Source organism: Elaeis guineensis, chromosome 6 (assembly GCF_000442705.2).
Source record: "Elaeis guineensis isolate ETL-2024a chromosome 6, EG11, whole genome shotgun sequence".
Classification (NCBI taxonomy): Eukaryota; Viridiplantae; Streptophyta; class Magnoliopsida; order Arecales; family Arecaceae; genus Elaeis; species Elaeis guineensis.
In genome coordinates, this window is record NC_025998.2 from 3,815,856 (window position 1) to 3,828,510 (window position 12,655).

Consider the following 12,655-nt stretch of genomic DNA (forward strand, 5'->3'; position numbering starts at 1 on the left):
TATATTACTCGATAAAAAATACATCCATAAGTGCATGATCAGACGGCCGACATTGCATTGGATAATCAAATGGTTGAACAAGTATCGTGCCTGCTCTGCTGCTCCTCTCCGTTAATCGCGTCTGTGACGCTAAAGTTCACCTTCTCCGCCTACTCCCAGCCGAATATGGGGTCGGATCTGGTATAAAATTTAAGTTTGCGAGTAACACCCGATTCTAGATCGACCCGTTCCCAATCGGTTCGGGCGCCAGCCCAAGCCTCCTAAAACCTAAATTTAAATGATTACAGTTCCGTTCCGTTCTGCATGTTGTCTCTTTAATTCTAGCTTGTTACTGAAACTTCGCTGTGATGGAATTGGACTCAATCACGGGCCGCACACTATACGGGCCTGGTCTCAATCACGGCAGACGAGACGAAGGAGAGCGGCAATCCGTCGCGTCAAAAACGCTACGTGTCGGAAGCTCACGTGGACAAGGGCTGCTACGTGTACCCCAGCATGTCCCAAGACGTTCTCGTGCGATTTATTGAGTACAAGAGTGTTACCGTTTTCAATTTTGCCTTCGGAGGCCTTCTGAAGACCGGAGTGTAACGTTTCGGGTACGTTTTAGGGGGCGATGGAATTATCCCCCGACACGTTAGCTGCGGGTCGTATACTAGAAGTCTCGAGCAGTTGCAGACGTCCCACAGCAGTCGACCAGATAATCTGACGGTTGAGATTTCACTGAAATGAGCGTCCGCTGCGAACAACAAAACAGCGTAATTTGCCCATAACACTGTTGTTTACTAATACTAATGACGAACACTTGGCTTCCACTCCCTTTTCTTTACCCCACTCTACACCGATGGCGGCGGCGACATCCTTCCAGCCTTCTTCCATCACTGCCTCCTCCCCGGCTAAAACCCCAAAGCCGGCCCTCAAAACCGTAGGATTTGGTTTGGGATTCTGCTCCTCGCCATCCAAATCCGGGAGGCTTCTCCTTTCCCGGATCCACTTGGATGCAACTGTTGGCGGACGAGGCGGCGCCGCCGCCCTTGGCGCTCGGATGGTCTCCGTGCCGTCCGTCAGCAAGTCTGCGCCCTCTCTCGACTTCGAGACGTCCGTATTTAAGAAGGAGAAGATCAACCTCGCCGGTCAAGATGAGGTCTTTACTCCTTTTTCTGTTCTCCTAATGACAACTTTTTCTATTTTTCTTTCTATTTTAGCCTTTTTTCCCGTGGTTTTTTTTGATATGATTTGTTTGTTTGTTTTCTTTTATTTTCAGTATATTGTAAGAGGTGGGAGGGATTTGTTCCATTTGTTGCCGGATGCTTTCAGGGGGATCAAGCAGATTGGCGTAATTGGATGGGGATCCCAGGTGAAAAGTTGGCCTTTCTCCTTATTTTCTCCTCATTTTTTTTTTTGAAATAATTTCACTGCCTCTGGAAAAATGAAGTGCATGTAGCTGGTTTTGGGACCTCTGAGTTTATCACTTGAGCAGTGATGGACTTTAATACCCGTGTGAGTCGTGCGATCATCTGATTTATGAGCTGGCATTTGAAGTGGGGAGCTATGATTTATCCCCTTAACAGTGTAGCAAGTTTCTAAGAATTTTACACACATTCTCTGCGATTAATTAGAAGTTTCGGAGAAGTACAAGGAACTTTTTGTAATTTTTAGAAAATAAGATAAATACCTTCGCTCACTATTTAAGGGGAAAACTTGCCATCCTTTGTCCTCATCATGGAATCAGTTTTTCGCTGTAGGCTCGATGATACATGTGTTTCTTCTGGAGAATCTGGAATAGCTCCTTAAAGAGCTTTTATTCTTTGTACTTCTTATCCCGAGTGCACTTCTTCTTTTTTCACCAGGTTCTGTGCCATAGTGTTGTGCAAACATTTCCTGTTTTGGAAGCAAAAGACTGCCATGCTCATTTCCTTGCCCATGTTTTTATGTTAAATTTGGTACATGGTTTTTTAGCTGTCAATCTCTTTAGCACATCTAACGGCAAAAGTTCTTTTTGTTTGCTTTTCAGGGTCCTGCCCAAGCACAGAACTTGAGGGACTCGCTTGCTGTGGCACAGTCGGACATTGTGGTCAAGGTGAGACTGCTTCTTATGTCTTGCACTATTTGGCATTACCTGAGCACTGGAAGATGATAATCTGCTCAATTGAGCTCTGCATGAATCGATTCACGTGTTCTACGTTTATCTTTTGTCTACAGGGGGACTGTCACTGCAAAGAAATTATACAAAAAGTTGTTGTTTTTCAATATTCTAAATTATTCAAGCTGCCATGATAGGATAGTGGATACAGGAAAGCTATACTACTATAGCCACTAAGGGTGTGTTTGGTTAGCCATTAAAAAAGTACTTTTTTTGCTTTTTGATTTTTAAAAAGCAAAAATCAAAAAGCAATGTTTGGTAACATCATGAAAAGCAAAAAGCAAAAATAAAAAAAATTAAAATAATTGCTTTATATGTAAAGCAAAAATTTTTCGTTTTTCAAAATTTGCTTTTCTGCTTTTTTTGCTTCTTTACATCTAAAACGCCAAACCAATGAGTAAAGAGCTTGAACCCTTCTCTCTCGTCGAGTTCTTCACCTCTCCACCCCTTTTTTTCCTCTCTTTCTGAACCCTTCTCCCTCGTCAAGCTCTTCATCTGTCATCTCCAAATGTTGCCTTTTGCTTTATAACATCCTAGTTACCAAACATACTTTTTGTTTTTACTCAATAGCAAAAATAAAAAAAAATAAAAAGTACTTTTTAAAAATCAAAAATCAAAAATCAAAAAGTATAACCAAACGCACCCTAAATGAATAATTTTTGCGCTTCTTTCCAAATTTAGCCGAGTTCGATGCCCACCTAGGCCACAAACACAAAAAGAAACTCTAACAATCGCGTGCACACACAAAAAACCATAAAAGGTTCAGTGTTACTACCTTCTGTTTGCATTTTCTATCTTCTAGCAGGGTCCCCCCCCTCCCCTCCCCGCCCCCCTTTTCTGTGATAGGATGCTCCAGGTATGGAAATAGAAATTGGGGATGGAATGACTATGATTTGTTTCTTTGTTTTCTTCCCAGTCTCTTTTGTTGCACCATGCAAAGTTTAATGCTTTGTCTGATATTTTATCCCATCTGGATGGTAACAACCTTGTAGAACCATGTTAGAAGAGGACCATTGTAGAGAACTTCAAGGCTTGTTAGAAAGGGAAATTGCTATAGAGAAGAGCTCTTTCTTTGTTTAAGAGAAGATCAGACTTAAGATTTCTCACTTTCGCAGCCAGACTTCACATGGTCAGTTTTGTTGCAATTTGCTTGATCATGTCAAGCTTCCTGTCTCTTTCTGACAATGTTGACTTGTGAACTTGAGCTTTTTCCTTCTCCTTAGATGATAGCGAAAAGTAAAGTTCTTGTGGTATTCCACCACTTGTGAGTTGGTGAGATGTTTGAGAAAAGAGGAAAAGGAGCTTATTCAAGCTGAAGAGAGTAAAACTTTGGATGAGGTGCTTTTTGAAAGACTTACTTGTCACTGTTAGAGGACACGGGATGTCAATTTGGCTAAATGCTCTTTTCGTCATGAAAAAAATCAGAGGAGATGAGGCATAAGTTTGTCTAAAATGCTCTTTTCCTCATGAAAATGAATCTAACTGTGATCCTAAACAGATTGCTTTTATAATCTTCTCTACCTTGTTATGGACAAACCTTTACGTTTAATATCATGCCTTCTTTTTCTTGTTACTGGAGAAACTGAGACCCTTTTCCTCCTAGATATATATATATATATTTTTTGGTTATTGACATGATTGTATGCTTTGTGATGTTTGTGTGTACAGATTGGCCTGAGGAAAGGTTCTCGTTCCTTTGAGGAAGCACGTGCTGCTGGGTTTACTGAAGAAAATGGAACCTTGGGTGATATCTGGGAAACAATTTCAGGCAGTGACCTTGTGTTGCTGCTGATTTCAGATTCTGCACAGGTTAGTATATACCATAGCAAAAACTTCTAACCATTTCTGATTTCATCTGTGCCTCTCTTCACATGATCTGGTATATGCTTCTGAATTTCAAACATCTTTTTTCTGAAATTCTATAGATGTATCTACAACATTTAGGAGTTGGTCCTATGAGTTACTTTTGTTATAACTGTGGTTCTTCATTCAATCTTATGTTAAGATAACTACTGATGGTTACTCCCTGTTACAGATCAGGACTTATCTGTATAGGTTTCAATAGTTTGTAATGCTAGGAAACAAATGCCACCTAATGACTAGCAGGTTTAATATTATTTCTTTTTTAAGTATCACTTGAATGCAGTTCTGTTATCTCCATTTGATAATTTTTGACTTGTTATTTTCTAGAAATTTGCTGTTGTTAGGTCAATTTTCTGTATGAATATTCTTCTTCATTATTTAACTTGTATGGATTAAGTAGTCGGGGCTTTTTACTTTTACAGTGAGATGGTGCATTAGTGGTTATAGTAGATTTCTAGTTAATTGACTTTATATTGGTACTTTTACCAGTGCACTTCTGTGCAAAGTTTTGAAATGTGCTCTTTTTGGTATTGATACTGTGCTGCAGGCGGACAACTACGAGAAAGTATTCTCACACATGAAACCAAACAGCATTCTGGGGTTGTCTCATGGTTTTCTTCTTGGGCATTTGCAATCCCTTGGCCTTGATTTCCCCAAAAACATCAGCGTGATTGCTGTATGCCCTAAAGGGATGGGCCCATCAGTGAGAAGGTTGTATGTTCAAGGAAAAGAGATAAATGGTGCAGGAATCAATTCTAGTTTTGCTGTACATCAGGTATTTGCTTAAATTTAAAGTTGGTTGTCAATTGTTTGTGCCTCCTTGATTATATAAATCCTCTTAATTAACTTGGTTATATAACGAGACTAATATTTAGCTGTGCAAAGATGTACCAATGTTTTTTTGTTTGCAAAGTGAATAATAAGTATGCATCTTTTCACCAATTTCTAGTTTTATGGCAACAGGATGTTGATGGCAGGGCTACAGATGTTGCTTTGGGGTGGTCAGTTGCTCTGGGATCTCCTTTTACATTCGCCACTACTTTAGAGCAGGAATACAAGAGTGACATTTTTGGGGAGCGGGGTGAGCCTATACACCTGTCAGTTTGTCGCTTAAATGGTTTCATGAGTTTTCTGACAATCTCTTATGGTATTTAGGTATTTTGCTTGGTGCTGTGCATGGAATTGTGGAGGCCTTGTTCAGAAGGTACACAGAGAGTGGAATGAGTGAAGAACTGGCTTATAAAAACACCGTTGAATGCATCACGGGAATCATATCAAGGACCATTTCAACAAAGGTTTAACTACTTTTAAGGTGCTATATATTTTGTCTGAGACTGTGAAGGTACTCATTGAAGTGCACTATCAAATGCAGGGCATGCTCTCCGTCTACAGCTCTTTGACCGAAGAAGGGAAAAAGGAATTTAGTGCTGCATATAGTGCATCATACTATCCCTGCATGGATATCTTGTATGAGTGCTATGAAGATGTTGCATGTGGCAGTGAAATTCGCAGTGTTGTTTTAGCTGGGCGACGCTTTTACGTAAGTTCATAACCCGGGTTTGAGTTTTCAGCATTAGTAAATTGAGAGTTGTTGAACATTGATTTGGTAATGACTTGATTGAAGCATTCATTGTCGTACCATAAAGAAAATATAAAAATTTGGTAATTTATTTGCTTAAATTTTATTTAAGCGAAAGAAAGGGATGTTAAAAAAAATGTTGTTTTTCTTTTACCCCATCCTGACAGGAAAAGGAAGGGCTTCCTGCCTTCCCAATGGGTAAAATTGATCAGACACGGATGTGGAAAGTTGGTGAAAGAGTCCGTGCAACTCGACCTGAGGGCAACTTGGGTCCCTTGCACCCTTTCACTGCTGGGGTTTATGTGGCTCTAATGATGGCTCAGGTATCACATTCGCTCTTGTTCTTTAGATGTACCTTACACTTGTCGGAATAGTATATTCCTTATGTAAATTTACTGGAATTATTGACATATTTATCCTTTTTTAAATGTTTTGCAGATTGAGGTCCTAAGAAAGAAGGGACATTCTTATTCAGAGATCATTAACGAAAGTGTGATCGAGTCAGTGGATTCCCTAAATCCTTTCATGCATGCTCGTGGGGTGTCGTTTATGGTGGACAACTGTTCCACAACTGCACGCTTGGGATCAAGAAAGTGGGCTCCACGTTTCGATTATATCCTCACCCAGCAAGCATTTGTAGCTGTCGACAAGAACACACCTATCAATCAGGACCTGCTCAGCAACTTCTTGTCTGATCCAGTTCATGGTGCTATTGAAGTCTGCGCAGAGTTGAGGCCTACCGTCGATATATCCGTGCCTCCAGATGCAGATTTTGTGCGACCGGAATTGCGACAAACTAGCACTTGAGATATGGCAAGAGATTTTGATGGATAGTCCACTGCTGGTGAGATATTTTAAGAGGTTAATATGAGGATTCTAGTTCTTTAAATGTCTAGGTTGCATGCGTATCGGAACATTGTGGAGTCTGATGTAGTGTCTCTGAATATATGTTGGTGCATAGCTGCGCGTCAGTTGTGCTCCTTGCTCTTGTTTGACTGTGATTGAGGAATTCCTGGTGTTCGTTTGTAGCTTAATGAGGATTTTTCTCTCAGTTTCACTTGCTCTTTCTTGTGCATTTTTGGAGTTGAGAGGTGTCTATGCGGAGAAGACTCTTCTAAATGTGTGACCAATCCACTTCTGATGTTGTAGCTTTTCTTGTGATCTCCTATGCATGAACTAAATCTGTCATCTCCACGGAACAAGCGGAACAGCTTGGAATGCTCTTGTTGTGGATGTTTAGCAGCTTCTTCTGTTCATAAGGTTTCAAGGACGAATATTCCATGATGTTGTGATCATTGAAATTTCTGTGTCGTTGGCAGTGTCAATGATCATCCGCTTTGATGGTTTTTATGAAGAAGAAATGTAAATTAGGGTGCTCCCACCAAGATCCATTATCTGAGTAATGTCTAATACTATATTGGTACATTGTTGATTTGGTTCGCACTTTATATCCTGTTCTCCGATTGCTCTCGAGTCATTCTCTCTCTTTTATATGATGATACTATCTAGTGCTCCGATTGCTAGAGTCATTCTCTCTTTTTTATATTCTGGTACTATCGGAAATTGAATGATATGGATTGGTATGCTCAGATCGTTCCAGGTTTTTTTTTCTTTTTTTTTTTTTAATATTAAATTATAGTACCAGCATAGTGTCTTTGCTTTCATTAGTGTCTTGAGATTTGCGTGCTTGTTTCTTGTGCTCAATTGCATCAAAGAAACAACAGTGGTTACCAAAAGAAAGAAAACAGTATGGGTATAGCTTATTACATCACTGCGTTATGGTACACAAAATGAAGTCCAGTACCTGTCCATTGATTGAGCAAAAGGACCTTCTGAGACTGACACTCCTTGTTAGGTTGGAATAGAAGGTGATGGGAGGATAATGGCGTGTGGCCAGACAGTGCTTTTTCGAGAGAAAAGAGTGGGATGATGGGTGAAAAGCCAGCACAATCAAGGAGGGATTGTGATGGGGAACCTTCCTCTTACAATGGTGACTCGGATGCCACTGTATAGGTATGGGCATTTGCGTGAAGCTGGCCATGTTCAAGCCATGCCACAGAAGACAAACGAGGAAGCCCAGGCCCATCCTTTTCTTACTGCATCTCCTGAAGGAAACTTTTAATCTCCCTTATCCAGAACCACCATCGGGATGGGAGAAGGGGTGCACAAGACCAAGATATATATATTTCATAGTCCCCAACCAAAATTTTCATCAGAAGATGTCAGTACCCATCTGACGAACCGTCGTCATCTTTGAAGCCTTATGCCATTAAATATGGAGTTGGTTTCATGAAAGGTTCGAGAAACTTTTACAACCAGTTACCAAACCTGATATCAACCTTCTAAAATTAGTAGGAAATCTTAACCAAGCCAAATTCAGATAGGAGGACGTGTGATGAAACCTCCTAGCTATTATATGACTAGCTGATTGGTAGAAACTTCAAAACCACACAAGCGGTAATGGCTGAGGATGAAATGAAAGACAAAGTAGCGAGAGCCGGAAATGAGAATGAAAGGAAGAGCATAGGAATAGAAGTAGCTGAGGATGGACAAAGAGCGGCCAAACCATGAAATGAGAACTGCCACCTCATCCACAGCACTCTCCATTGTAGAGCTCAACCCCACCATGTGGCGCACGGGGCTTGGTCAGCACCCTTCACGTGCCGCCATGCCTAACCACATGCAGTCCCAATACTCTACAACCTTAAGCTCCCGTACCGCCTCCTCCCCACGTGATCACCTCCAATAGATTCCACCAACCTTGGAACTCCCCCCACTCCCTAATTCCCCCTCTCCTCCTCCTATATCCAAATATAAACCTCTTGGTGGGGAGCTGATGATCGTGGTGTCGGAGCTCCTTCACAACTTTCCTCCTACACTGGAGGGGCCTCGTCGCAAATTGGAGATTCCCTGCTCCTAGACATTCTACTCCCCCACATGGTGGGCTTCTCGGGAGATGGGAAGCTGGGGTCTGACATGTAAAAATGTTCCCATTTGGGTGCACTGCATTATTACTTGATAAGAGTTTGGATATCTGCCATTAAGTTTTGTATATTTCTCTGCCATGTTTTTGTTTCTTGAGTAGTGGTGGGTTCTTTGTTGGGTTTGAAAAACTTTTGGAGGGAAAGATTAGGACCTGCTTGATAGACTTTACTTTGGTCAGTGATGGGCATTATATGAGGCTGCAATTTATAGTTCAAAGGTTAAGTGTGGGACAACTGCAATTGGAGCTGTGACTGAAGGAAAAAAACGAAAATAAAACAGGAGAGTAGATAGCTAAGCAAACCTGTAAATAGAGTAGTTGGGGTCCTGTGCGTCTTTATAGCAGGCCTTCCCTCTAAGAGAGATTATGAATGATAAACAACTAGTTTAAGTGATGAACAATTTGATGTTAATAAAAAAAAAATTATTGAACTTAACATCATCAAAAGATCTGATTGTTCTATTTATCCTTCGTCATCATTATCATCTTTTCCTCTTTTTACTTGTGCTCGATATTTTTCTCCTTTCAAGTACTATATATATATATATATATATATAACATAAACCTTTTTTGTTTTAAGCAGGATCCTTGAGGCAGCTTAAAGAGATACTTTGGATGTATTCAAAGTCCTAGACAACTTATCATGCTGTGATCAACAACTCCTCAACCGTTTAAGATTTCAAATCCTTGCTATGTATGAAGTCGGCAAGATAAAACTCACTAAAGGGGTGTTTGGTTGAGGGAAGGGGGATCTGAAATCGGAATCGAAATGGATGACTCTCATTCCAACTATTTAGTCGGGAGGAGTCTCATTTCAATTCTGATTTCGGAGTGGAATGAGAATGGCTCAATATATATAGAACTCAATCCCTACTCTTCTCTACGGATTCAAATTTTCATTCCAATTTCGATTTCGATTCCGATTCCGATCACGAACCAAACGTTTTGGATAATTTGGACATACCGATTTCGATTCTAAACCATTCCGATTCTCATTCTCATTTTGATTCCGATTGTAAACCAAACATCTACTGAGATCAAAATTTATTGGACAAGCACTATAAAAGATACATTTTGCAAACTAGAATGCTCTTGGTTGTTGTATAAGTGTGCATCCAAAGGTTTTAAACTTATTATCCATTTGCCTATGAAATTCTTTGATAGAAGAAAATGACGCAAGCCAACTTTATTCGATGCCGTGCCTTACAAGCTCCATTCTTTACGCAAATTATTTGTACTTTGATGGATAAACTTTTTAAATGGAACCAAGTGACCCTTATGCTGGAGGCAAGTCTCCAGATCCATAGCAAAAGGAATTTATGAAGTGGTTTAGAGGAATTATTAATGGTGGCCTTGCAAGCCTTGCATACTTCCCTACACTTGAGGTCAAAGCAGACGGTGATAATAATAAACTCTTCACCTAGTGCTATGTAATATTTTGTAGCGTCAAGCAATCATTAAATATTGACAGGTAGATGGTGACTTCGTTAAGGGGACAGGTGGCTATCAACTACTTCTTCTTCAGTTTGTGGGTGGAAAAGGTTTCGTAATAAATGTTAGCAAAGGGCATACTCTTTAGCTCCAGGAGCCACGGCCTTTGACACATGGATTCCATAGCCATCTTAATAGGTAGGACATACTTGTGTACTTGCTCATAGTCATAATGCTCTCCAAGTTATAGAATAATTTTCATGTATTCAGCTATTTATCATTGATTTAGAGGCCCACCATTTCAACAAATGGTTAGATAAACTAAGTAGCTGCTTAAAATTTGTGGAAGAATCATTTGCAATTTATTCATAAAATATCCTTGGGTTTTGTAAATTACCAGAAGCTTTGTTTCCATTGCAACTAATGTTTTTTTTTTTATAAAAATATTCTGATATATTTTATTGTTTCTTAATTATGTTTCTGCATGATTATTTTTATTTTTTTACTAAAACAACTTTGCGTTATGTTTTTAGTGCCCCTTTTCCCCCCTCTCCTCTCATTAGATTGATCTGCTGATCAAAATAATGGAATGCCCTTTAGTTATATTACTGTGTTATGATTATTATAAGTAACATGGTCTCCCTTGACGACCCTCTTTGCAAGTCCCAAAAATACGAATATTTTCTGACCAATGGACATGAAGCTTTACATACAGTGAACCTTCTCAAAAAGATCTGATGCCTTCTGCTAATGAACAGGGATCTTGTCCTTCCAAGCATCATCATTTAACAGGACATAAGTATTACCAAAAAAGATTTTGTTTAAGGGACACACATGCCAATGCTTGCATGGGAGAAAGTACTTTATATTCTTAATCATTCAACATGCCCATGGAATCTAGCAAGCTTGCCTTTCAGGGGAAGGAGGTAGAAGACTGCAAGCCATTCTATCACAAAATTTAAAGGGCCTGACAACCCCATGTGGACTTCTTGGTGTAACTTGTTAAAAGACATTGTAAGAAAGGGTAAAACAATGACCTTTTATGTGTCCAGGTGGCTTTTGTTTGGTCTCCTACAAGGGGAAAACACAACTAATCAACGTTTTTAAAGAAGGTATCAGATCTTCCTTCTATAAGCATAGCCATAGCCAAAAAACAAAAAGTTTTTATTTTTATTTTTAATTGGTAGGGGAAGGCAAAGCCCACCCAGAATATAAAAGAAGGAAAGGCCAGACTGCACTTTGGAATTCCCTAGCAGATTGCCAAAACTAGCTTATCCCAAGCACTTTTGCAGTGTTTGCGGATATTTTTCTTTCTACGTAGTGTGCAAAGAGAGAACGCTCTTCGATTTTAATTAAACATGGCTACATTCTGTTTAATGATTGCTTGGTATAAGCATGGGATAGGTTGTCAGATTAATACAATTTTCTTTGGTCAGCTTTTTATTGCTTTGAGGAAGTCTGTTTTGCTCTTTGGAGTTTAACATATCAGAGAATCTACGAGCCATACTTGCATTTTCCTCCTAATATACAAGGAAACCAAAAGTTAGCAAATTAACTCTTGTCAATAGTTATTTCTTTTTTCTTTTTCAATGTTATCAGTGGTTAAAACCACATGGAGTCTCTCTCTCTCTCTCTCTCTCTCTCTCTCTCAATTGTAAATGATGGCAAGCATGAAAAGTAAACCCAACTTAAACAACAGCTTGAACAGCTAGACAAGGACCTTGCTTTTGTTGAGCACAAGGTCGTAAAATTCTCAAGCACTAAACCCAACTCAAACAGCTTGATGAGCCTCGTGGATTTTACTTTTTGTGTTACAAATGCCTACAAAACTGCTCTTCATCGATAACTTGAGATATGGATCTGGTTCTATCCACCTCCACACACACACACACAAAAAAAAAAAAAAAGGAAGGAAAAAAACTTGGACCTACATGTACTTGATGCATATTTTAATGCCAAATTTCAAGCATTGTCGACATTTACATTAAGAAATTTGCACTAAAGGCTCCAGCTCTCCGAGCAGGGAAAGCTGGGCCTATTCCATCTCATAGTTCTCAATTCAGTGTAAGTCATTATTCCAAAACCACAAGCTATAAGTCATTTTAGTTGTGCAATTAAATGATCCATAATAAGTGGGAGTTCATTATTCTCTGCATGTAATTGACAAACATGTGTTACAAATATCTGAGCAGTGAAAAGAAATGTCCCCTGGAAAACAAATCATATGAGACAAAATTATATCCAGTATTAGTCCTTTGACTATCTAAGTTAAATAAAAAAACAGGTATACTTGACCAAATCAAGAGGACTAAATGATCTATTGACCCAAAACTGTGTGCTGCTTGACGTGTGGTGTGTACATGTCTATTGTAGCCTTTGATATTGAAACCATATAATTATACACAAACTGCGTGACTACCATCTGGGAAAATTTCTGGTGGCATAACACATGCATTATGACATGTGATTAAGAATACCTAAAAGTGATTAAAAAACTTGTGTTGTTTAATGGGGAGCCCTCCAATTCAAAGGTTGGAGGAAGAGTTGTGTAGGACTTTTGACCAGAATACTAGAAGCCTAGCTGTTTTGAAGACCTGTAGATAATACAGTAAAGTTCTCAGGTTAGGTGAGATCCAAACCCGTTTAAGTTGGCTTTTGC

The 12,655-nt window shown here is 39.5% G+C and overlaps 1 protein-coding gene across 1 annotated transcript; it reads left to right on the forward strand.

Moving 5' to 3' along the window:
• The first annotated feature begins 801 nt into the window (after positions 1-801).
• Positions 802-6,633, forward strand: LOC105047589 (ketol-acid reductoisomerase, chloroplastic-like). The gene is made up of 10 exons (XM_019851462.3): positions 802-1,141; positions 1,262-1,354; positions 2,012-2,077; positions 3,809-3,949; positions 4,551-4,778; positions 4,967-5,084; positions 5,159-5,298; positions 5,376-5,543; positions 5,750-5,905; positions 6,021-6,633. Exons 1-10 carry the CDS (start codon positions 842-844, stop codon positions 6,387-6,389), a joined length of 1,779 nt encoding a protein of 592 aa, XP_019707021.2. The 5' UTR covers positions 802-841; the 3' UTR covers positions 6,390-6,633.
• Positions 6,634-12,655: the final 6,022 nt, after the last annotated feature.

Bases quoted from the DNA above. Each gene is read 5' to 3' on its own strand.
- LOC105047589 (XM_019851462.3), top strand. From the start codon at position 842: ATGGCGGCGGCGACATCCTTCCAGCCTTCTTCCATCACTGCCTCCTCC. The intron at 4,779-4,966 runs GTATTTGCTTAA...TTATGGCAACAG, and splicing joins CTAGTTTTGCTGTACATCAG to GATGTTGATGGCAGGGCTAC. The intron at 5,299-5,375 runs GTTTAACTACTT...TATCAAATGCAG, and splicing joins CAAGGACCATTTCAACAAAG to GGCATGCTCTCCGTCTACAG.